Source organism: Zonotrichia leucophrys, chromosome 24 (genome assembly GCF_028769735.1).
Source record: "Zonotrichia leucophrys gambelii isolate GWCS_2022_RI chromosome 24, RI_Zleu_2.0, whole genome shotgun sequence".
In the NCBI taxonomy this organism is placed as follows: Eukaryota; Metazoa; Chordata; class Aves; order Passeriformes; family Passerellidae; genus Zonotrichia; species Zonotrichia leucophrys.
In genome coordinates this window covers 2,163,013-2,186,419 of record NC_088193.1, presented here as the reverse complement: position 1 = coordinate 2,186,419, position 23,407 = coordinate 2,163,013, and the positions used below count along the sequence as shown (strand labels likewise).

The following is a 23,407-nucleotide window of genomic DNA, read 5'->3' as shown; positions in this document are numbered from 1 at the left end:
CAACCCACGGCGAGGCGCCCTGGGCTGCTCGGCGAACAAAGCCCAGCTGCCGCCAGCTGCCAACATCCGGAGGGGCGGGCGGCGAGCCCGGCCGCCCGTCCCGCCCTCGCCTGGCCGCGCACGGCCGGCAGCCGCGGCCCAGGGAAGGGTTAACGCTGCGCCCTCCTTCCTCCGAGCGCTGACATCACGGGGCGGGCTCCTCCCGCCAGTGTGTGCGTGAGTGCGAGCGCGGCCGCCGAGCCCCGCACCGGGCACCGCAGCGGGCACCGCACCCGGGCACCCGCGGCCGGCCCGGCCCCGCGCCCCCCGCCCGGCCATGGAGCGCCGCGCCCGGCCCCGCAGCGGCAGCGCCTGAGCAGCGACAGCGGGGCCCCAGCGCAGGGCGGGCAGCGGGCGGGGGCTGCCGAGCCCCGCCGCCGGAGCCACGGCACCGCCGCAGCCCGCCGAGGGCTCTGCCTCGCCGCTCTGCGCTTCTTTTGCCTCCCCTCTTGCTTTTGGGGTTTCTTTCGCTTGATTATTTTTTTTTCTCTCAATTTTGTTTTTCTCAATTTTTTTTCTCCCAATATTTTTTTTTTCTCTCAGTATTTTTTTTCTCTCGATATTTTTTTTTTTTAAATCGCATTTTCCACCCCCCTCCCTTCTCCTCGTCGCTCGCCCGGGCTCTGCGGAAGGAAGCGCCCGCACTGCCCCGCGGCCGGAGCGCCCCGCGCCCGCCCCGAGGGGCCCCGCGGATGTGCGGATCCCTCCCGCCCTCTCTTTGTCCTCACCCACCTCCCATCGTATTTTTATTTTTATTTTGAAATTTCATTTTTTTCAAGCAGACCTGAGCATCACCGCGGGCTGGGAGGGTGGGGGGCCCCGCGGCGCTGCCAGACCGACCCCTGCCCATCGCTCTTAAGGAACTCTCATGGCTTCACGGCCGCAGACAAGTTGCCGTGCATCGTGGTGGACTATCGGAGTTTGCATCCTGGCAGCCGCGCTCCTACCAGGTGAGCCGCTCCCCGGAGGGCGCTGCGGGGCTGGAGGCAGCCCCGGAGGGGTTTGCGGAGTGCCCGTGCGGGAAACGGGGTGCGGGAAGGGTGGGATCGGCGTTGTGGGGTGCGGAGCAGGTGTGGGAGCATCTGTGCGAGGGTGGGAGAGGAGCCGGGGCCGGTTTCGGCGCCGGCTCGGCTCGGAACAACACGCTCGTTTGTTTTGGAAGCAGCTGCAGGCAGCGGGCTCCGGAGCCCTGAGAGCCGAGGCCGTTTGTTTGCTTTTTGGATGGAGCGGCGTCTAGCGAGGCGCAGCAGCAGCCAGGCTTCCCCGGAAAGGCAGCCACGAGGCTGGGCAGATGTTTCGGGAGGAGAGACGGGAGGGTTTGGGCTCTCCAGCATGCCCAGAATCCCCGCTCCCCTCCGCACACACTTCCCACGGGCTCTTTAGCGGAGGGGCTGGACCGCTCCCAGCTTTCAGCGCTTCCTTGCGCTGCCTCTGAGCTTGGCTGCCTGATGGCATCTTATTCATCCCTTTGGTTCCGATCCATCCCTCGCCTTCTGATCCGTCTCTGGAACGGAGATGGGCAGAGATGCGCCTCTCCCCGCTCGCTGGGGAGAGCAGAGCTGTCCGTGTGTCCTTCCCTGGGCTGGGAGCTGCCCCGGGCTGGGCACAGCGCTGGGGAGCGGGCGAGTGACCCACTTTGGCCACTGCCCTGCGGGGACTCATTTATTATTCCTCTCCAGTGCAGAAGGGGTTAATGCCATCCTGGAGGGCTTTCCGCGAGTCGGAGCCATGGAAAGGGGATCGGCAGTCTGCGTTCGCAGCTTGTGAATGAGCTGAGAGATGCAAACAGAGCCGGGGTTTTGCCTTTTCGGCGGCTGGGGCTGGAGCGCGGGCACGGCAGCGGATGCAGCCTGGGCTGGGAGCTGCAGCTGGGAAGTTGCGATGAGGGCAGGGTGGAATTGCGTCCTCTCCTGCGATATTGGGGCTGGGGCAGCGTCCCAAGGAGCGGCCAGGCTGGCTGGGTCGGGACTCTGAGATATGAGCGAGGTCTCGGCCATCAGGGCCCAGAGTTCCCTGGCAAAGACGGGGATGCGATAACATCAGGACACGGGAGATCAACAGATCCCAGCGGCTGGATGGTCTGGTTAAAATGGATGGAGCGGGAGGGGGTGGCGATCCAGAAACCCGGGAGGCTGTGAGAGGGAAAAGGTTCGCAGGGCGATGGGAAAGCAGGGCTGGGTGCACCTCGGTGTCCCCAGGACAAAGGGATCTGTGTGCATCGCAAACAGAGGTGACGGAAGGGACAGCCTCGGGCTCCCCGCGCTCCTCTGTGCTTCAGGCAGGTGCCTGGCTGCGCTCCGGCTCCTCGCAAGGAGTCTCGGAACTTTCCATGCCGTTCTTCACCTCATCCTCCCCCCAGAGCCCCGGGCAAAGGCGCTGGAGGGGCAGCAATGCTCTGCCTGAACCAAAGGACTTTGTGCTCCCCTGGGAGCTGCTTTCACCAAGGAGACACGCAGTGACCCTGACACAGCCTGGCATCTCACCTTGTCCTGCCAAGAGAGACTTCTCCTCCTATTTTTGGCTGCTCTCAGGGCTGTGCTGCCAGCAGCAGCTCCTCTCTTGCCGCTGCAGCGGCGTGGCAGTTTGTCTTGCCCTGTCCCGCTGACAGCTCTGCCAGGACAAGGCAGTGGTGCATCTCGTGGTGCCTTGCCAAAGCCGGGGCACAGCCAGCTCTGCAGTGTTCCAGCAGGATCAGCTCCCCAAAGCCTGGCCCTGAGCACAGTGCCCTGCAGCCTGTGTGGGCGACACTCTCGGCCCGACCTGTTCAGTGGTGGATGCACCACAGCTGCAGGAGGGGCTGATCCTGGGTATTAAATATTCATTCATTCATTTATTTGGTTCATTTGGGTGCTCTGATGGACCCAGAGCTGCAGGGAAGGAGCAGCACAAAGCAGAGGGTCTTTACCACACCCCACGTAGTTCCTTGAGTTCACAATTTATTTTGCCAAAATCATATATATATAAAATACACATATATATAAGTCATATAAACATATACAAAGCTGTGTATATATATGTTATATATATAAAATATATATGTTATATATATAAAATATATATGTTATATATATAACATATATACATGTTATATATATGTTATATATATATGTTATATATATATGTTATATATATATATATATATATATATTTAATTTAAGCTTTGAATTCAGACAAGCTTGCTTAACAAGGAGAGGAAACTCACGATCCTCTACTACAAGTGAATTAGTAGCTATGGACTTGTTGGAAAATGTGTTTTTTGTACCCAGCACCCAAGAAGGATCAGAGCAGTGCCTGCTCTCTGGGAAACCTTTCATGTCCAGCTGATCAATGCTATTTCATTCTGTTCCCACCCACCTCCCCCTTCAGATAATGTTAGCTTTTTTTTCCCTTTGCTCTGATAAGGAAATAAAAGTTCCGCCGCTGTAAAAGCTGTAAGGAGCCTGGTATAAAAGTCTGCTTTACAAATTATCTTTAATGTGAGCGGTTCAATCGCCCAGAACGGATTCAATTCACGGCTCCTGCAGCCTTCCCTGCCCATCCATTTGGAACCAGGTATCAGCTCACGCTCCACTCGAGATATTGATATCAACAGGGGTTACAGAGAGCCGTGGGGGAAGGGGAGCAGAGATCCCAGGCACAGCTTAGGAACACTTGCAGTTCAATTTGTGTTTTACAAACCTTAACAATCTGTCTGTTTGTCCCCACCGTGGAGCTCCTGCAGCCACACGGAGCGGAGGCATCACCTGTGCCTGCTCCTGCCCCTGCTCCCAAAGTGCTGCAGACAAATTCCTCTCTGCCATTGCTGGGCTGCCTCCTGCTCTGCCTGGGAACGCTCTGCAAAGCGCTTTGAGATGCTCCACGGGGGATGGAGAGCCTCCGAGGTGGCTGGAGCTGCTTTGCCACGGGGTTTTTCCATCAAAGGAGCATTGGCTGAGCCGCGGTGACCCGCAGGGCTGGGGTCAGGCTGGGCTGCAGCTGGAGGGAGGGTTCATTTCGGGGAGCCACAGCTGGAAAGAGCCAGAGCGTGTCACTGCAGGATCTGCTCCATCTTGTACTTTTAATATCCCAAAGTAGCTTCCAAAATGAAAAAAAAAAAAAAAAAAAAGTTGCCAGAGTCTCCTTCAGTCCTTCAGCATTTGGGCTGAGCTCTTGGCTGTTATTTTTTTCTTCCCCCGCCTCCCAAAACTCACAAACAGCAGCATCAGGCTATTTCAGGCAGCAAAAACGTGTCTTTGGCTGATTTTTTTTTCTCTTTGAAATTCACTTAAACCGACCAGTCGGGTTTTAGCCTAGAGCTGCTGAGTGTGTGTGTCAGCGTGGGTGAGGCACCAGGCTGGGGCAGAGGCAGCTCAGCCCATGAGCAGGGGGTGTTGGAGGATGATCTTTAAGGTGCCTTCCAGTCCAAATCGTTGTGGATTCTGTTGGTAGAGGATCCTGAGTTTCCTCTCCTTGAATTCAAACCTTAAATACAGCTTTATATATGTTTATATTTATATATATGAATTTGGCACAATGCAAAAGGAACTACGTGGGGTCTGGTGAAGACTCTCTGCTTTGTGCTGGTCCTTCCCCGAGATGCTGTTTGCCCCCTGAACCAGCAGCGTTGGTCAGGCAGGAGCTCCCAGCCCTGTCCCATCCTCAGGGAGATTCCAGGGGCTCATCCAGCAGCAATTCCAGTGCTTGGGACGAGCTGGTGGGCAGGAGATGCTGGCAGAGCCTGGCACATCTCTCCTTGCATCACCCCTGCTGCTCTGGGCTGCAGCTGCAGCAGCCACAAAAGCCGAGCTAAAGGGAGGCACCACGGGGCTCCTTTGAGCAGGGCTCACACCTCGGCTGAATCACGGCAGGAACCTGAAGAGCAGGTTGGCCATGACCTGCTTCCCAGGCTGCCACCGGCACCTCCTGCCCTCTGCCAGTGCCACCAGGCTGGGGACAGCCCGGGGCGACAGCAGCAAGGGGCCCTTGCCCACCTCTTCCCACCTGGGGAGTCACACAGCACTGCCAGGATGGGGCAAGCACTGCAGGGAAAAGGGGATTTATCACAGAATCCACAATGGTTTGGGTTGGAAAGCATTTAAAGGTCGTCTTCCCGCCCCCTGCCTTGGGCAGGGACATCTTCCACCAGACTGGTTTGCTCCAAGCTGGGAATTTTGGGAAGAGCTGGAATTGGGATATATGAGAGCAGACAGGGATGGGGCAAGCACTGCAGGAAAAAGGGGATTTATCACAGAATCCACAATGATTTGGGTTGGAAGGAACCTTAAGATCATCTCTTCCAACACCCTGCCTTGGGCAGGGACATCTTCCACCAGACTGGTTTGCTCCAAGCCAGGAATTTTGGGAAGAGCTGGAGCTGGGATGTGTATGACCAGACAGGGATGGGGCAAGCACTGCAGGAAAAAGGGTTTTATCCCAGAATCCACGATGATTTGGGTTGGAAGGAACCTTAAGATCATCTCCTTGAACCCCCTGCCTTGGGCAGGGACACCTTCCACCAGACTGGTTTGCTCCAAGGCAGGAATTTTGGGAAGAGCTGGAGCTGGGCTGTGTGAGGGCTGCAGGGGTGGGTTGGCCAGCGCTGAGGAGCATGGCCACAGTCCTCAGGGCTGCCAGGAAAGGGTTTGAATATTGCAACATCCTTGCTGGAGGTGCTGATGGCTCCTGCTCGGTCCCTTTCAGAGGCCAGCCAGGCTCATCAGTGCAAAAAGGCAGAAACAAATGAGGGAGGGACAAAGGAAGGTACTCCGGTCTCTCAGCCCCTGGAGATGTTGCTTTTTCAAATCACGTCAGATTAAATCAGGGCAGCTCTGCTGAAGGGCGAGCTGGTGCTGAGCCACTGGAGCAGGGACCCGGTTTGCACTGGAGACACCTCTTTGTGTTAATTACCAGAGCTCAGCGTGGAGATTTGCCAGCTCTGAGGTTCCAGGGGAAGGTTTGTTTCACACACAGCAGCAGCTCCAGGTGAAGGTTTGTTTAAGGAATGAGAGGTCTCATGCCACAGTTCCTCCTGGCTGTATTGAACCATGGATGTTCTCCCAGGTGCACTTTTTGCCAGGATTAGCCCAGGCTGCATTGAGGCACAACCCAGGGTTTTCAAGGGGAACTCCTTGGCTCCGGAGCAGAAGAAAATCTGCTCAAATGACCAAGAGGAAGGAAGGAGTTTCCCCTCTGTCCCCACACTGGGTTCAACGTCCCTTCTGAGTCACAGGGAGAAATGGGAAGTGAAATTCACAGCACGTGTTACTGTCTGTGCCCTGTGCCGTGTCCCAGCTCCTTGGGGACACGTGTGGAGCCCAGCTCCTGCTGCCACCGAGGGTTTGTCCTGTCCTTAGGGGGGCACAGAGCTCTCCTGTCATGCCCAGCAGCTTTATGGGGTGCTGGGCATGGTGGGAGGAACTGACCCGACCTGATGAGCCATCTCTCCTCCATTCCCCACCACAAAGCCGTCCCTGCAGGAGGTTCATAATCCTGCCCTGACGTTACTGGGTGTGATGCAAGCTGGAAGCATTTCTGAGCATTATCCACCCAGCTCTCCTCTCTGTGCTGCAGGCCTGCCCTCCCTGCTGTGAGCCAGACCAGTGGGAGACTGGTGGAGAGCACTTCAGCCCAGGTGTGCAGGGAGGAGAGCCCAGGAGAGGCAGGAGCAGGGAGATTCTCCTCCCTGGATGTTGGACCACAATGAAGGGGTTTTCTGTCCCCCATCCCAGCCTATTTGCCTTTCTAGCTGCAGGAAACTGCCAAGTGCTTCCATCTGCTCCCAAGCATGCAGGGATGCTCCAGATGTGGTCCAGGACCTGCAAATCACATCCCTGCCTCGGAGCAGCACCAGGCACCAGATGGACCACCTGGCTGGGAGACAGCAGGTACTCCCAAGCCTGCTTAGGCAGGAGGACTCAGCCTCCACCTCCCTCCCCAGCAGCCAGGATGGTTTTGAGGCTGTTTGGATTCTCCTGTGGAAGATCCATCCCTCTTCCCTCCCTCTGTGCTGGAGAGGGGCATCAGGAGCACGGCCAGGAGTGATGGAGGGTCCTGCTAGCCAGGGCTGACATGAGCCTTTCCAGAACATTCCAGCACAAGGGGCAGTCTGTGAGGCGCCCAGGGGGCTGGAAAGGAGGGCTGTGTGGTCACCTGGGAGCAGAACCAGCCCTGTGCTGTGTGTGGCTGCTGTGGTGTAGCTGTGTCATGTGCGTGCAGGGATTTCACCCAGGAACTGTCCTAAGAGTGTCTCCTCTCTGCTCTGAGGTTCTCACACGTGCAAAACCGGGTTTCATTGCTTAATTCCATTCTTCTTTCATTTCCCTTTCAAGGGAGCACTTTGCACTGTCCATTTCCACAGCCCAAGGGCCCAGCCTGGGGGCAGAGCTCTGCCTGTGGGCTCTGATGGGCACAAGAGGCTGCTGTGACTCAGGAGCAGAGGGCTGCAATTAGAGGCTGTTGTGCTGAGTGCCCTGGCAGATCCAAGGCTTACAAATGATCCCTGATGGGCAGAAGTCACAGAGTTTAATGGGAGAAGTAGGGGAGGAGAGAGGTCAGAGTTTCTGTCACTCCCTGCTCCTGATTTCTGTGCAGAGCAGCTTGGCACGGGATAGTTTTGCTGCCCTGTGGCACTGAGGGCAGGGGAGAGCAGCAAGGGAGGGATGAACCCTGCCCTGTCCTTGGGCAGCCTGGTGCCCGTTATCAGCTCTGAGTTATCAGCTCTGAGTTATCCCTTCTGAGTTCCCAGCTCGGAGTTATCAGTTCTGTGCAGTCATAACTCACCCAAACCCAAAACCATGGCCCTGATGGAGGCTCCCCTTGCCTTGAAGCCTCTCCTAGAAATAACCCTACAAAGCTGCAGTCAGGAGGACACTTTGCACTGCAGAATTACCTGCATCAAGCTCTGGCTACATTTTCCTTAGGAAGAGGCATCCAAGGGGCTTTACCCTGCTTTTTCTTGGGCTACACCATCAGCAGAGACCCCTTGGAGGCAAGCCCTGAGTATTGTGCTGATGGCCTTCCTAACATGGGAGTGCCAAAACTAGAGGAAATGTTAGAGATGGATAATCCAGATCAGTTTAAGAACACACAATTAGATGATCTCCCCCGTTCTGGAGGGGTTGTATTTCCTTTTTCCTGCCTGTCTCCTCACTTATGTTGTTCTGAGGGCTGGAACTGGAGGCAGCAGCAGATTTGGTGGTGCACAACTGCACAAACTGCTCATTGCTGGGCCTCTTTGGGCCCTTCCCCTGGTCAGAGAGTGTCTGGGGGCTGTGCTGGAGGAAGGGACATCTCTGGGCACAGGGCAGAATTGGGGCTGTGCCCCTTTGTGGCTGCTGAGGATCGGGGATGTGTTGCATAGCAGCATCCCTGCCATGCTGTAATTCATATCAGCTGCCAGTTTCCATTGGATACAGGACCCCTCTGGGCTCTGCCAGGCTCCATGGAGTGCTGGATGTTCTACTTGGTGAGTTTATTTTCATGTGCGAGGTGCTGAGGGGAAAAGGGCAGTGGTGGATGTCCTTCCTCCAGCTCAGCCCCCCAAAATCTGGGTCAGGAGCTCTCTGTGGGTGAGTTTGGTGCAGAGGCTTTTCCCAGTGATGGGACTGAGCTTTGCCAAATTTACCTGGTCAGATTCAGTGAGAATGCAGGGAAAAATCCAGTGAGAACACAGGGAAAGATCCAGTGAGAACCCAGGGGAAGAATCAGTGAGAAGCCAGGGAAAGAGTCAATGAGAAGCCATGGAAAGAATCAATGAGAACCCAGGGAAAGATCCAGTGAGAACCCAGGGAAAGGATCAGTGGGAACCCAAGGAAAAAGGGGCAGGGATTGTGGGGATCTCCTCTCAAGGGAGTGATTGCAGTGCTCTAATCTTTCCAGGAGGTTTCTTTGGGGATTTGTTGGATGCTGGGATGGGTGTGCTGGGTACCCCTTTGGTAGGAGCTGGGTGGGAGGGAGGAGGAAGGCTTGGGCAGAGCAGAGTTTGTAGAAGCAGCAATGTTCTCTGTGCCTGAGGAGGGAATGAGGAGCAGGACTGAGGACAGGGAAGGCTGCAGTGGTCGCAGGGAAAGGCAGAGCCCTGGCAGTTCTTATCTGGGGTTCTCCAGGAGATCCAGGCTGGAGCTCTCACATCCTGCCCATGATCAGGCAGCTCTTTACAAGGTTTCCTGAATATCCACCCAAAAACCAGAGGTGTGCCCACTCCAGCTCTGTGTTCCACTCCAGGAACACTGGCCTGGCGATCCTGCCCATGCTGATCCATGGATTCCCATCTCCAGGGCTGGGACATCCCTGGGACATCATCCCAGACACCCAGTGAGCAGGGACAGGGCAGGAGCCACCCCTCAGGATTTGCATTTGCTGCTGATTGACTTTGGAGCTGGAGCAGCAATTTGCCAGTGATGGAACCTTTATCCCCCGACTCCCCCAGTCCTTCTGGGAGTTTGATTTCTCAGCTCACAACAGAATGGTGGTGGTAGCAGTGAATTCTCTGGGGCTAATATTGCCAGCTAGCACACTATAGAAAGAAAATTCTTTATTTGTTGGCGTGGCAGGAACAGACTTTGGAAAATGTACCCTGATTTTTAAATACCCATTTCGCCTGTGGTGTAAATACTAAAATGGGTTTTTTCTCTCCCCCCTCCCCTCTTTCTCTCTCTCTTGGAGTTTAAAAATATCGCCAGCCTGGGGAGGTGCATCTTTCACTGAGATTTATAACGGCTGCTCTCAAGTGATCTGGAAAATGAGCCTCCCTCTGCCCCATCCAGCCTGGCACCTTCCAAGAATTTATTTCCTATATTTGCGCCAGCCTGAGAATACTTAGAGGCTGCATCTCCACCCAAGCACTCTAATTATTTAAGTTTTGTTTATGGCCACTCTCAGGGGAGCTGGGAACGTCCAGGCTGCTGATCCCTCCCTGCAATGGGTAATTCAGCCCTGCATTGCTGCTGGGTGATAATGGCCAACAAATCACGGGTGCTGCACGGTTTGCCCAGGATGGATCACCCTGGCTCTGTAAATTGGCCAAGCCCTCAGAGCAGGGGTGGGGAGAGGTGCGGGGGCTCCTGTGTGGGCACAGAGCTCTGGGTCCTGCTCTGTGCCCTGTGTCCATGCCAGGCTGCCTTATCCACTGATCCCTGCTCACTGCTGCCTCTGCAGCCACTGGCAGCCTGTGGCTGGGGTGAGGCAGGAGGCAGTGAGGAAGAGGAGGGAGGCTCCTTCCTGGGCTCTGCCCACCTCCCCAGCCAACCTGGGGCTGCCTCTGGTCACACCTGGGGCTGCACCCCCTGCCCACATCACCATCCCTTCCTGCCTTGGAGGGTTCAGGCTGCCTTTCCCATTATCCTGCTCACCCCAAAGCTGCAGTTTTGGCAGTGAAGGGCTCTTTTCCCACATCCCCATCCCTTCCTCCCTTGGGGCCTCCCTTCCCATTACCCTGCTCACCAGAACCTGGAATTTTGGCAGTGAGGGGCTCTTTACCCACATCTCCATCCCTTCCCACCTTGTGGGGTTCAGGCCACCTTTCCCATTATTCTGCTCACCCAAAAGCTGGTTTTTTGGCAGTGAGGGGCTCTTTTCCCACATCCCTTCCTGCCTTGTGGGGGTTCAGGCCACCTTTCCCATTATCCTGCTCACCCCAAAGCTGCAGTTTTGCAGTGAGGGGCTCTTTTCCCAGCGCTGTGGGCAAGCTGCCCAGCCCCAGTGAGGTCTGGAGGAATCTGCAGTCCTGTGGCTGCCTCTGCTCCTGTCAGGCTGGGTGATAAAGAGAGAGAGAGAGAGATTTTGATTACATTATGACAAGCGACAGAGAGATGGAGTGAGGGCTGCAGTCTGCCTGCTGTAATTCCAATTAGCAGGGGTGCTGTGGCCAGGGCCTGACAGGTGTATTGATCCCAAATCTGGGTGGGGAAAACCTTTCCAGGGGTCCCTGGGGCTGAGCACAGCTGTGGGACAGGGAGGGGAAGAAAAGGCTTTTTTCAATGGGGCACTTGAGCAGGTGTCCAAAATGCCACAGCCTGCCTGGTACTTCGGCTTTCTCCTGGATTTACCTCAAAATCTGTGCTGCAAACCCCCCCTGGGGTTTGTCTGCAGCTGCAGGACGAACAGGCTTCTCCTCAGTGTGTGCACTTGGAGTGAGTTTATCAGGACTCAGGTTCTTCCCTAGACAGAATGTACCCAAGTTAAATAAATCAGCATGCAAGGAACAAAAGCCCAGGGCTGCAAGGCAAGGGGGAGTTTTCCTCTGCCACTTGAAGGTCAGAGCTGAGGCAGGCTGGCAGGGCTGTGGGCAGGCTGGTGGTGCAGATGCTGTCTCAGCTGCACCCTCCCCGTGGCAAAGGGGAGGACTCCAATTTGCAGCTTTGCAGGTATCGATCCGAGACCTTTCACTGCCTCTAAACCCACTTTGGAAATAAAAGGCTCAAATCATTCTCCTTAAGTACATATATTCTTTTGTGTTCTTGACATTTCCAATGCTGCCGTGCCCGTGGAGCAACTCAGAGCACCTCACTGGCAAGGGGAATATCTGCTGCCTCACAGCAACTCCTACCAGGCATGAATCAGCTCCTACTTACAGGGAAAGGATGGCCTGGAGGTGATGGCAGAGCTCAGAAGGGCTGGCAGCGTTTCCTGGCTGTGCCAGCAGCTCCCTGGAACATCCTTGGCCAGCTCCCCTCACCTCTGTGTGCCTTTCCTTGTCAGGAGCTGCTGGGAGCTGTCCCTGTGCGCTCTGCTCACATTGCCCCGCGTCCGCAGGGTGCCCTGCACACCTGATCCTCCCTCAGCCAGGCAGGAGGCGTTTGCAGAGCTCAGGGAAAGGCGATTCTCCTTTATTCGGTCATTTTTTTCACGGCTGCCAGATGCAGGCAGAGAATTTGGAAGGCAGGAAATGCTTTTGCACGGATCCAAGTACAAACATTCTGTCAGAGCAAACACTGGGCTCAGTTTGTGGCTGCTCTGGGTGTGGGATGTGGGGCTGACATCATGGAATTGGGTGAGCACAGCCCATTGCTTCCCTGCCTGCTGGAACCCAAAGCTCTCTTGATTTCTGCTGGTTTTGTGTTCAGGTCACCTCTGGTTTCCAGGACAGGAGGATGAGAGGTGTGGGCTGGACATCTCAGCAATTCCCACCCACAGCCTGGACTGTGCTGGGCTCAGGAATGGCTGTCAGGGGTTCACAACCTGAACAGGGGGTTGAGGCAGGAAGGATGTCCTATCATGGCAGCAGGTGACACTCATGGTGTCCTACCATGAGAATAGGTGACACTCATGGTGTCCTGCTATGGCAGCAGGTGACACTCATGGTGTCCTGCTATGGCAGCAGGTGACACTCATGGTGTCCTACTATGACAGCAGGTGACACTCATGGTGTCCTGCTATGACAGCAGGTGACACTCATGGTGTTCTACCATGGCAGCAGGTGACACTCATGGTGTCCTACCATGGCAGCAGGTGACACTCATGGTGACCCGCTATGAGAGTAGGTGACACTCATGGTGTCCTGCTATGGCAGCAGGTGACACTCATGGTGTCCTACCATGGCAGCAGGTGACACTCATGGTGTCCTGCCATGGCAGTAGGTGACACTCATGGTGTCCTGCTATAGCAGTAGGTGACACTCATGGTGTCCTGCTATGAGAGTAGGTGACACTCATGGTGTCCTGCTATGACAGCAGGTGACACTCATGGTGTCCTACCATGAGAATAGGTGACACTCATGGTGTCCTGCCATGGCAGTAGGTGACACTCATGGTGTCCTGCTATGGCAGCAGGTGACACTCATGGTGTCCTGCTATGACAGTAGGTGACACTCATGGTGTCCTACCATGGCAGTAGGTGACACTCATGGTGTCCTGCTATGACAGCAGTGGGACTCTCCAGACCCCTGCAGCAGTTTTGCTCTTCCCAAAACCTCCCTGCACGGCTGTGAGCAGCATTCCTGGCACCTGAGCTGCCCCAGATAACAGAAACACCATTTCTTGCATGAGCAAGCACTTCCAAATCCCCGTGGTCCTTCCCCCAGGCAGGGATGGAAGCCAGGCCCACTGAGGCTCCCAGTGTGTCCCCGTGTGAGGCTGGCACTGATGGCACTGGCTGTGGCTGCCTCAGACAGCAGATGGGCTGGAACAAGTGTCTCTGTGCTGGAAAAGCTCTGAGTCTCTCTCTCCTGGGTGATGACGACTTCAGCCATATGCAAGAGAGTCTCTGGCATTCCAGGGCTGGGAGAAACTTCCCTGGGAAGAGCCACAAAGAGCCATTCTCCACTCTGTGGCCAAAGGAGGTGCAGGATTCATCGGAGGAAGGAAGGGAGGTTCACTTCCAAGCTCTGGAGAAGCAGCAGAGTCAGCAGCCTGCCCACGGAGTCTGTCTGCATCCTCCTCCTCCTCCTCCTCACCCTGCAGCCCCAATGCACCCCAGCACCCCGGGCTGGGAGTGTTCCAGACTGGGGGAGTTATTACAAAATCCTGGCCAGGACACACAGAGAGAGAGAGAGATGGAGGGTTTAAAGTTCGATAATTGTTAATTATTACCCAAGCTTCCCAGGAGGCTTTCTGGGAAAAAGACGTGGCTCTCATCTGCAAAGGTGTTCTGTGGAACATTAGTCTGTCCTGGCCACACTAAAAACCTTTCACTCTGCTTCTTCCTGCCTCCTGTGGGATTAATAAAGTGCTGCTGGAGAGCTTCTTATCTCAGAGCTGAATAATGTTTGCAATACAGGGAGGGGAGGCAGCTGTGATCCGGGAAGGGAGGGAAGAGGAGGGCTCTGGGGCAGGGTGTGGGGCAGAGAAAAACCCCGGAGACAAAAAGCACTAATACAGGCCGGGGGTACCAGAAAATCAACTCATTTCTGCATGGATTTAATGTGAGGGTCTTCCACTGACACTGCAGCTTTGGACACACAGATTATAGTGAACTTTGGATAGAGCCATAAAGGACATGAGAGATTAGCAGAACTTTGCAAGCATTCCAGACACCAGCAGAAAAATATGTGTATATATATATCAGGGAACCTCCTGTGAAGGGGAACCCCCTGTGAAGGAGAAGAAGCCCCAAAAAGGGGTAATTATAGTGAGCTTTGGATAAAGTCATAAAGGACATGATTATCAGAATTTTTCAATCATTCTAGAAAAAAAAATGTATCAGGGAACCCCTTGTGATAAAGAAGCCCCAAAAAGGTGTAATTGTAGTGGACTTTGGATAATCATAAAGGACATGGGTCATTATCAGAACTTTGCAAGCATTCCACAGACCAGTAGAAAAAAAAAATTATATATATATATATATATATATATATCAGGGAATGCCCTGTGAAGGAGAAGAAGCCCCAAAAAGGTGTAATTATAGTGAGCTTTGGATAAAGTCATAAGGGATACAAGGGATTATCAAAATTTTGCAAGCATTCCAGACACCAGCAGAAAAATATGTGTATATATATCAGGGACCCCTGTGATGGGGAACCCCCTGTGGAGGAGAAGGAGCCCCAAAAATGGATAATTATAGTGAACTTTGGATAAAGTCATAAAGGACATGAGGGATTAGCAGAACTTTTCAAGCATTCCAGACACCAGCAGAAAAAAAAAATTATATCAGGGAACGCCCTGTGAAGGAGAAGCCCCAAAAAGGTGTAATTATAGTGAGCTTTGGATAAAGCCATAAAGGACATGAGGGATTAGCAGAATTTTTCAAGCACTCCAGACACCAGCAGAAAAAAAGGAAAATCAGGGAACCCCTTGTGATAAAGATGCCCCAAAAAGGGTTAATTATAGTGGATAAAGTCATAAAGGACACGAGGGATTATCAGAACTTTGCAAGCATTCCAGACAGAAAAAAAAATATATATTTATTCCTCCTGGAGGAAGGAGAAGAAGCCCCAAACGGTGCTGCTGGTGCTGCCGTGGCCCTGGCAGGCTTTGCTGCCCTTCCCTGTGTCCCTGCCCAGCTGGCAGGCAGCTCTGGAGCAGGAGCCCGGGGCCAGGGCCGCACCTGGGAGGCAGAACGGGCTCTGAGCTTCCCACGGTGTGGGCTGGAGCAGGTTGGGCCGGGCTGGGGCCCCAGGGCAGCACCCAGCGCCCCTGGGAGGGAGCCAGGGCTGTGGGGAGGGAAGGGAAGGGAAGGGAAGGGAAGGGAAGGGAAGGGAAGGGAAGGGAAGGGAAGGGAAGGGAAGGGAAGGGAAGGGAAGGGAAGGGAAGGGAAGGCAAGGCAAGGCAAGGCAAGGCAAGGCAAGGCAAGGCAAGGCAAGGCAAGGCAAGGCAAGGTTTGGGAAGGGAAGGTTTGGGAAGGGAAGGCAAGGCAAGGCAAGGCAAGGCAAGGTTTGGGAAGGGAAGGTTTGGGAAGGTTTGGGAAGGTTTGGGAAGGCAAGGCAAGGCAAGGCAAGGCAAGGGAATGCAGAAACCGTTCAGTCCCCCAGCACCATCATCTCCCACCCTGCTTCCCCTTTCTGGCTTCTGAACCATAAGGAATGCTGCTTCCCTAGGCTAGAACCTCTCAGGACTCCATGGGCAAGGAAAACCCAGCCCCTCAGCACCATCCTCTCCCACCCTGCTCCCCCTCCTTGTCACCCTGATATTTGGTGAAAAATCCCTTTGCCAGGATTTTTCTCCTGAAAAGATGAGAAGCCTCAGGAAAAAAAAAAATAAATATATAAACAATAACTATCTGCTGCTTTGGAATATAGTAAGGGATTGTTTGATTAGTTCCATGTGAGTTGTTTAATTTAATAACCAGTCACCATCAGCTGTGTTGGACTCTGAGGAGTCAGGAGCTTTCATTATCGTTCTTCTTTTATTATCATTCTTCCTCTTGTCTAACCTTCTAAAGTATTCTTTTCTCTATTTCTTAAGTATAGTTTTAATATAGCATTTTAAATATAATATAAAAAATAATAAAAATATGATATGATATGATGATATGATATGATATGATATGATATGATATAATATAATATAATATAATATAATATAATATAATATAATATAATATAATATAATATAATATAATATAATATAATATAATATAATATAATATAATATAATATAATATAATATAATATAATATAATATAATCAGCCTTCTGAAACATGAAGTCAAATTCTCTTCCCTCATCCTGGGACCCCCACACCTCCTCAGCCCCTCTGAGCCCTGAGGAATGCTGCTTCCCAATCCCAAAATCTCCAGGACTCCATGGGAAGGAAGGCCTCTGTGTGACCCTGAGATGGGGACAGGGCTGCAGATTTCCACCATGATCCATGGGGGATTGTGTGCAGCCAAAGAGGTTGGATAATGGCGGTAACAGCTCCAAAACTGGCTCTGGACAAGCAGCGTTGCTGTGGGTTTTTCAGGAGAAAACAGGCTCGAGCAGCTGGGACAGCCTGTGCTAAAATTCCTAAAGAACAGCCATTTCTTTTTGTTGTTTCTTTTTCTTTTTTAATTTTTCCTTTCCTTGCAGCAGTTTCTTGATGCCTTCAGTGAGGGTGAGAGCCCCTCACCTGTGCAGGCCCAGACAGATTTGGAGGCTTTGAAGTGCAGCCTCACACTTGGTGTTTTTCCCCAAAAAAAGAGGAACCAATTCTGGGGCTGAGCACAGGGAGCTGCAGTTCTGTCTGTAAATGGGGTGAGGAAAGAGGAGGGGAAGGATGAAGTGAAGGATGACATGAAGGAAAAGGTGAAGGAAGAGGTGAAAGAGGAAGTAAAGGATGAGAGGAAGGATGAGGTAAAGGAAGAGGTGAAAGAACTCCTCTCTCTTCTCTTCTCTTCTCTTCTCTTCTCTTCTCTTCTCTTCTCTTCTCTTCTCTTCTCTTCTCTTCTCTTCTCTTCTCTTCTCTTCTCTTCTCTTCTCTTCTCTTCTCTTCTCTTCTCTTCTCTTCTCTTCTCTTCTCTTCTCTTCTCTTCTCTTCTCTTCTCTTCTCTTCTCTTCTCTTCTCTTCTCTTCTCTTCCTTCTCTTCTCCTCTCTCTCTCTCTCTCTCCTCTCTCTCTCCTCTTCCTTCTCTTTTCTCTCTTCCTCTCTCTCTCCTCTCCTCTCTCTCCTCTCCAGGAGGGCTCAGCTGCCCCACACAGGGCCCCACGTGGATGTTTAATCCCCAGGGAGATTAATGGCTGGGTTTTATCTCACCCACCCCTCTCCTCAGCCCAGTCTGGCCGGATGAATCCCTCTGGGACAAGGCTGGGACAGCTGAGCCCTGTGTCCCCTGACTCCAGGGATGGCACTGTGTCCCCTGTGCCCTGCTTTAGGGCTGAGGCAGGCAGGGAGATGCTGCAGATGCCTGAGAAAATGTGGATTTCCCACAGCCAGGTGGATCTCAGGCCCTTTGGGAGGGGACAATCCCTGTCCTTTCCTCCTGCAGAGCCATCCCTGAGGTGCCACCAAGGTGTGGTGCCCATGGGGAGGATGAGGAGGAGGATGCCAGGCGGTGGTGACCCTGCTGTCCCCAAGGGTGTGGCCCTGAGCATTCCCCTCCAAGGGGGATTTGCCTGCCAGGCCCATCTGTTCCTTCAGCCCATTGCCATGGCAACGGGGTGGCTTGAGACGGGCCGGGAAAATGAATCCAGACAGGAAAATATTCTTTATTTTTTTTAATCTTGGGCGGAAATGAAGGGGAGAGGGAAGAGATCCTTCTGTCTCCTCCCTGTTTCCCCCTTTAGGGCTGGGCTCCTCCTGCTCTCTGCTTTTCCCTTCCCCTCAGGTTGGGTGTCCCATCCCGGTGTGTGGCAGCAGCCAGGTGAGGGTTGGGGATGGGCAGGTGAGGTCTGGATCTCTTCAGGTGAGGTCTGGATCTCTTCAGGTGAGGGTTGAAGCTGCAGGTGAGGGTTGAGCGCAGATGAGGTCTGATTTTCAGGTGAGGTCTGGATTCTTCAGGTGAGGGTTGGGATGACAGATGAAGTCTGACTCTTCAGGTGAGGGTTGGAGCTGTGCAGGTGAGTGTGGATCTCTTCAGGTGAGGGTTGGAGCCATGTAAGTGAGATCTGGATCTCTTCAGGTGAGGTCTGGATCTCTTCAGATGAGGTCTGGATCTCTTCAGGTGAGGGTTGGGGATGTGCAGATGAGGTCTGGATCTCCTCAGGTGAGGTTGGATCTCCTCAGGTGAGGTCTGGATCTCCTCAGGTGAGGTTGGATCTCCTCAGGTGAGGTCTGGGCTCTCTCCTGCCCCCCAGGCATGGCCACAAGCAGTGAGGATGCTCTGACAGGGGGCTCTGCCTCTCCCCCAGCCCTGCAGCCATTCCCATGGAATCCCAGACTGGTTTGGGTTGGAAGGACCTTAAAGATCATCCCTGCCCAGCCCAGATCCCCGCACCTTGCTCAGGTGTGTGGCCAAGAGGAGCCTGGCAGCTTGGTTTAATGCAAGGAGTCGCTTGTCAGAGTGAGTTACTCCCGGTTTTTCCAGTAAAAAAAGTCTGGAATGGAATGAAAATGGTGCCCTGCTATTTGTGTGTGCATGTGGCTCTGCCTGGGTGCATCTCAAGTGGAAATGGCCTGGAAAAAGAAGCAAACAAAAGAGGAAACAACAAATAAATATCTGCTTGTTGACAGTGAGATCTGGGCTAATGTTTGACAGACGAAAGTGAAGCGAACGCGGAGTGACAGATTGACAGGAAGACAGACATGTTTTTGTGCTAGTTTAGCATCCTGATAGAAACAGGAGATAATTCAGCTTTGCAGGGGACCTTGAGGGGTCACCTACCTGCCTGCTGAGGCGGGTGGGTGTGCTAAACACCCCTGAACACCCCTGGCAAGAGCTGCACACCCCTGGCCCCTTCCCCTGGCTCTGAGGGGCAGGAGCTGGTTCCAAACTGGTGCCGCTGGGGCTGGGGGGCAACAGGAGCAGGCTGGGGGAGGCTCTGTGGTTTGGTGATAAGGGGGTGTTTGGGCAGATTGCCCTCGATGATCCTGGAGTGTCTTCCAACCCTAATGATGCTGTGATCCTAAAGCCAGGGTTCCTTTTGGGGAGGGCACTTGCAGCAGAGGCAGGCTGGGGGGTTGAGGATGAGGCTTTTTGCTTGTTCCTCCTAAATCTGGGGAAGTGGGATGGATGGGGAGAGTTCTCCCTGTGCATTTTGTGCTGCAGCCCCAGCTGGAGATTTTCCCATCTCTGCCTTTCCCCGCCCTGGACACGTCTGCTCCCAGGGCAGGAGGCATTTCAGGTTGGATAGGGCAACCTGGAAAATGTCCCTGCCCATGGCAGGGGAGTGGGAAGTTGATCTTTAAGTTCCTTTCCAACCCATTCCATGATTTTGGGGCTGGGGTTGAGTGTTGAAGAGAAGCTTTGTTTTCCCAGCATCACACCTGAGGCTTGTGAGATGAGGAAGCAGCTGCTCACATGGCCCTGGTGAGTGCAGAGCTGGCTTAAAGTCACCTTTGTGCTCCCCTTTATCCCCGATCTGAGTGCAGCAGGGCTGAATGTCACCTGTTCCCTCGTGAGCAGCGATTTACAAGGAGCTCATCCTGCTCCCTGTTTGCAGAGCAAATGCCCTTTTCCTGTTGGCTCTGCCCTCCCTGCAGTGGGGAATCAGCAGATTCTGGGCTTGAAGCTTCTCCCAGATTTATGAGCTTGCTCTTCACCTTGAGAGTGAGGCTCCCTCGCCCTGAGAGAGCTTTGAAACCCAAAACACCAATTGCTGACTTCAGCAAACACCATTGATCCTCCTGCAAATAAAAGTTCTTTCTTTTGCCTTTTTAGGACATGGCTTGTGGGGATTTTGTTGTTGTGCTCTTTTGTGTTTCTCTTTTTGCTCTGGAGACATGAATCCCAAATGGTTCTGAGCAAAATCAATGTGATCTGAAAAGAACTCATCAATAGTTCTTATGGGGAGATATTTCCTCCCAGCCAGACACCAACAAAAACCCACAAAAACCCCTCCTCTCATCTTGCTCTCCCCTTGAAAAGCAAGGTTCTTTAATTGGCTTTAATCCTGGCAAGAGCAGGGCTGTTTGTATGGAATTGCTAATAGGGGATCATCTCTCGCCATGACTGATGGGTTATTTGATGCTGTGCCTCAGAAACCTGAGAAATCAGGTGGGGAGGGGGATCCCAGGCTGGCTCAGAGCCCAGGCACAGGCACAGCTGCTTTGTGATTTCCAGGAAGGACCAGCAGAGCAATGGGGAACAAACCCCTTTTGTCCTGTTGCTCCAGGGGATGGAGTGATGGGAAAAGCCCTGCTGGATCTATGGGGTGCACAGAGTGGGGCACACTGGGCAGTTTGGGGGTTTGACCTCGGTTCCAGGGGTGTCCCACACCTGGCTGTGACTCACAGGGACAAACATTGACCCTGTGAGTTATAAATAGAAAGAAAAGCACTGTACCTGCACAGGTGAGCGTGCTGCTGCGTGGGATGCTCAGGATGCAGTTATGGTTGGATCTGTTGGCTTCTCTGCTCCTATTCCTGCTCTGACCACCTATTTTCTGGCACAAAGCCTCTCATCCTCCTGCCTGTGTGCTTTTGCCTGGTTGCTGGTGTGTCCTGCACGCCCTCACATCATCTCTGTGTCCCTAAATGTCACTGCCAGCCCCAAAGTGGGCTTGGAAATGGGGATAAAGGCTGATAAACCCACCAAGTCACCCTCACTGAGCTCTTCAGGCATCACTGGGGTTTGCAGTGATCTCCAAAGTGGATCTGACCTCTGGAACACCCCAGAAAGGGGCGCTGGGAGGCTCCTGGAGCTCCAACAGCACCAGGTCCCCAAGCTCTGAGCCCAGTGAAACGTGCTTGAAATGCCCCCTGGCTCTGAGCTGACTCAAGCACTCAAGGGAAACTTGTTGATGTGGATGGCACCGCTCGTTCCTGGCTGGTTTTTGTTTGTTTTGCTCTGTGTTTCTTGCTGCAGCTGCCTTTGGAGCAATAAATAGCTGTGGAGCTTGCTTGTGGTCTGTGCTAAGTTGTTAATATTTAATCAGAGGTCTGAAGCTGGATTTGTTTGGTTGGCAAAAGATAAAAATGGCTTTTTTGGGGTTTAGAGCTAGGCACAGACCTTCAGAAAAACAGCTCAGGGTCAGCTTTTAATTAATCAATTATTTTAAGGCTGGAGCACGCTGGTCAGTGACAGATTTTCTGAACACCTCAAAGCTAATATGTGCCAAGCACCTGAACTGGCTGGCACTCAGCATGGCCCTGGTGTGAAATGTTATTTACAGAGGGAGCCCTGCTGCCATGTGCCAGCAAAGTGTGACCTGGATGCGCTGCCCTCCTCTGCTCCTCCTTGGGGCTTCTCCAAGGAAGCCAAGGAGAGAATTTCCTTCCTGCAGCAGGATCCAGCTTCCCTCTGGCTTTGTTGGGATTAGGGATCCAGGCTCTGGACAGCTGCTCCTGTATAAACCCTGTTGCAAAGTGCTGAGGGAGGGAAATTGAGCTTTTATTCCCCCATTAGCGATTTTTGCCATGTACAGAAACCCCTGGCACACTCCCCTAGAGGCTGGCAGCTCCCCTGTGTGCAGGGAGGGAATTCTGGGTGTCCTCAGAGCCAGCCAGACCCCACATCTCCACCCCTGCTTGAGGGATCCTGTCCCAGCTCCTGCCCCATCCCGTTTTCAGCATTTCCATGTTGGCTCTGGGTTCAGGGATTTGGCAATGCCCAGAGTTCTGCAGTGGATTCTGGAGTGCCAGCTCTGTGGATTCTGGCACTACAATAATGATAATTCTGTGGATTATTGTCCCTTGGGGCTGAGCAGTGGCATGGCCATGGCTTGGCCAGCTGGTGTTTGCCTTGTGGAGGAGGACACAGCTTATTTGTGTCAGCTCTGGTGCCTGATCCCAACATCCTGCCTGCTAAATCCCAGCCTTGGGATGAGCTCCTGGGCTCCAGCTGGCCACTCCAGGGGCCAGAGCCTTGCCAGGGCTTTTCTTAGGTTCTGGGGTGTTGTTACAGGACACAAATAAATAAACAAACAAAAAAATATTATGCAGACATGCAACTCTCTAAGGTAAAAAAGAGAGAAGTTTAATTTCTGACTTTACCATTTATAGATTCTCAAAAGTGGCCGTGGATTGGAGGATGACAGTGTCACCTCTCCAATGACACTGGACAAATTACCAGTCTGTTAAATTTCTCCTCTTTCATAAAAGAATGCAAACTAGTAAGTTATTTACATCAAGAATGTAAACATTAAAAAAATTTTAAAAAACTTAAAAAACCAGGGTGACCCTGAGGTTTGTGTGTGCTGGTCAGTTGTGCACAGGATAAGTGTGCTGACCCTCTTTGGAGGGATGGAAGCACTCCCTGCCTGGGGACAGAGCTTTTCCAGCCTCACCCTATGAGGTGACACATTGTCACCGTGCTGGTGACACTCAGTGCAGGATCCAGGGAGGGATAAAACCCCACAGACTGGCACTGCAGGATGTAAATGTGAAAGATCCAGGCTGGGGATGCAGTTGTGAAGGATGAGGATGGTAAGGATGCGAGATGGGGGTGCAGGGGTTGAAGGGTGGGGATTTGAGGGGTGCAGGATGAGGATGTGAGGAAGGAACATGGGGATGTGAGGAGTGCAAGATGGGGATGTAGATTTTGCAAAATGGGGATTTGAGAGATGCAGGATGGGGATATAAGTGTAGGATGGGGATGTGAGGAATGCAGGATTGGGAGGATGGGGATGCAGGACTGGGATGCAGGGGTTGCAGTTTGGGGATATAGGGGTAGCAGGATGGGGATTTGAGAGGTGCAGGATGGGGATATCAAAGAGTGCAGGATGAGGATGTTAGGAATGCAAGATGGGGACAAAAATTTTGCAAAATGGGGATTTGAGAGATGCAGAATGGGGTGTTAGGGGTGCAGGATGGGGATATAAGAGGGTGTGGGATTGGTGTATCAAAGGGTTTAGGATGGGGATGTGGTGGTAGAGGATGGGGACATGAGGAATGCAGAATGGAGAGGTTGGGGATGCAGGATTGGGATGCAGGGGTTGCAGGATGGGGATTTGGGGGTGCAGGATGGGAATATCAAAAGGTGTAGGATGGGGATGTTAGGAATGCAAGATGGGGACACAAATTTTGCAAAATGGGGATTTGAGAGATGCAGAATGGGGTGTTAGGGGTGCAGGATGGGGATATAAGAGGGTGTGGGATTGGTGTATCAAAGGGTTTAGGATGGGGATGTGAGTGGTACAGGATGGGGACATGAGGAATGCAGGATTGGGATGCAAGATGGGGATGCAGATTTTGCAAAATGGGGACATGAGAGATGCAGGATGGGATGTTAGGGGTGCAGGATGGGGAAAGAAGATGGTGCAGGATGGGATGTGAGTTGTGCAGGATGGGGATATCAAGGGCTGCAGGATTGGGATGTCAGGAGGGATGCCGGTGAGAATGCAGAGGTTTCAGGATGGAATGTGAGGCTCTCAGAGTGGAATGCGAGGGTTGCAAGGATTCGGAGGTTTCAGGATGGGGTTAATGCTCTGCACCACGGCATCC

At 53.0% G+C, this 23,407-nt stretch overlaps 1 protein-coding gene across 1 annotated transcript in view; it reads left to right on the top strand.

The window, feature by feature from the left end:
• The first annotated feature begins 310 nt into the window (after positions 1–310).
• Positions 311–23,407, top strand: part of LOC135457467 (nectin-1-like) — a 61,067-nt gene continuing 37,970 nt past the window's right edge. The window contains exon 1 of the mRNA XM_064732068.1: positions 311–989. Coding sequence (XP_064588138.1) covers positions 908–989 — 82 coding nt within the window. The 5' untranslated portion in view covers positions 311–907. The remainder of the gene's footprint in view (positions 990–23,407) is intronic.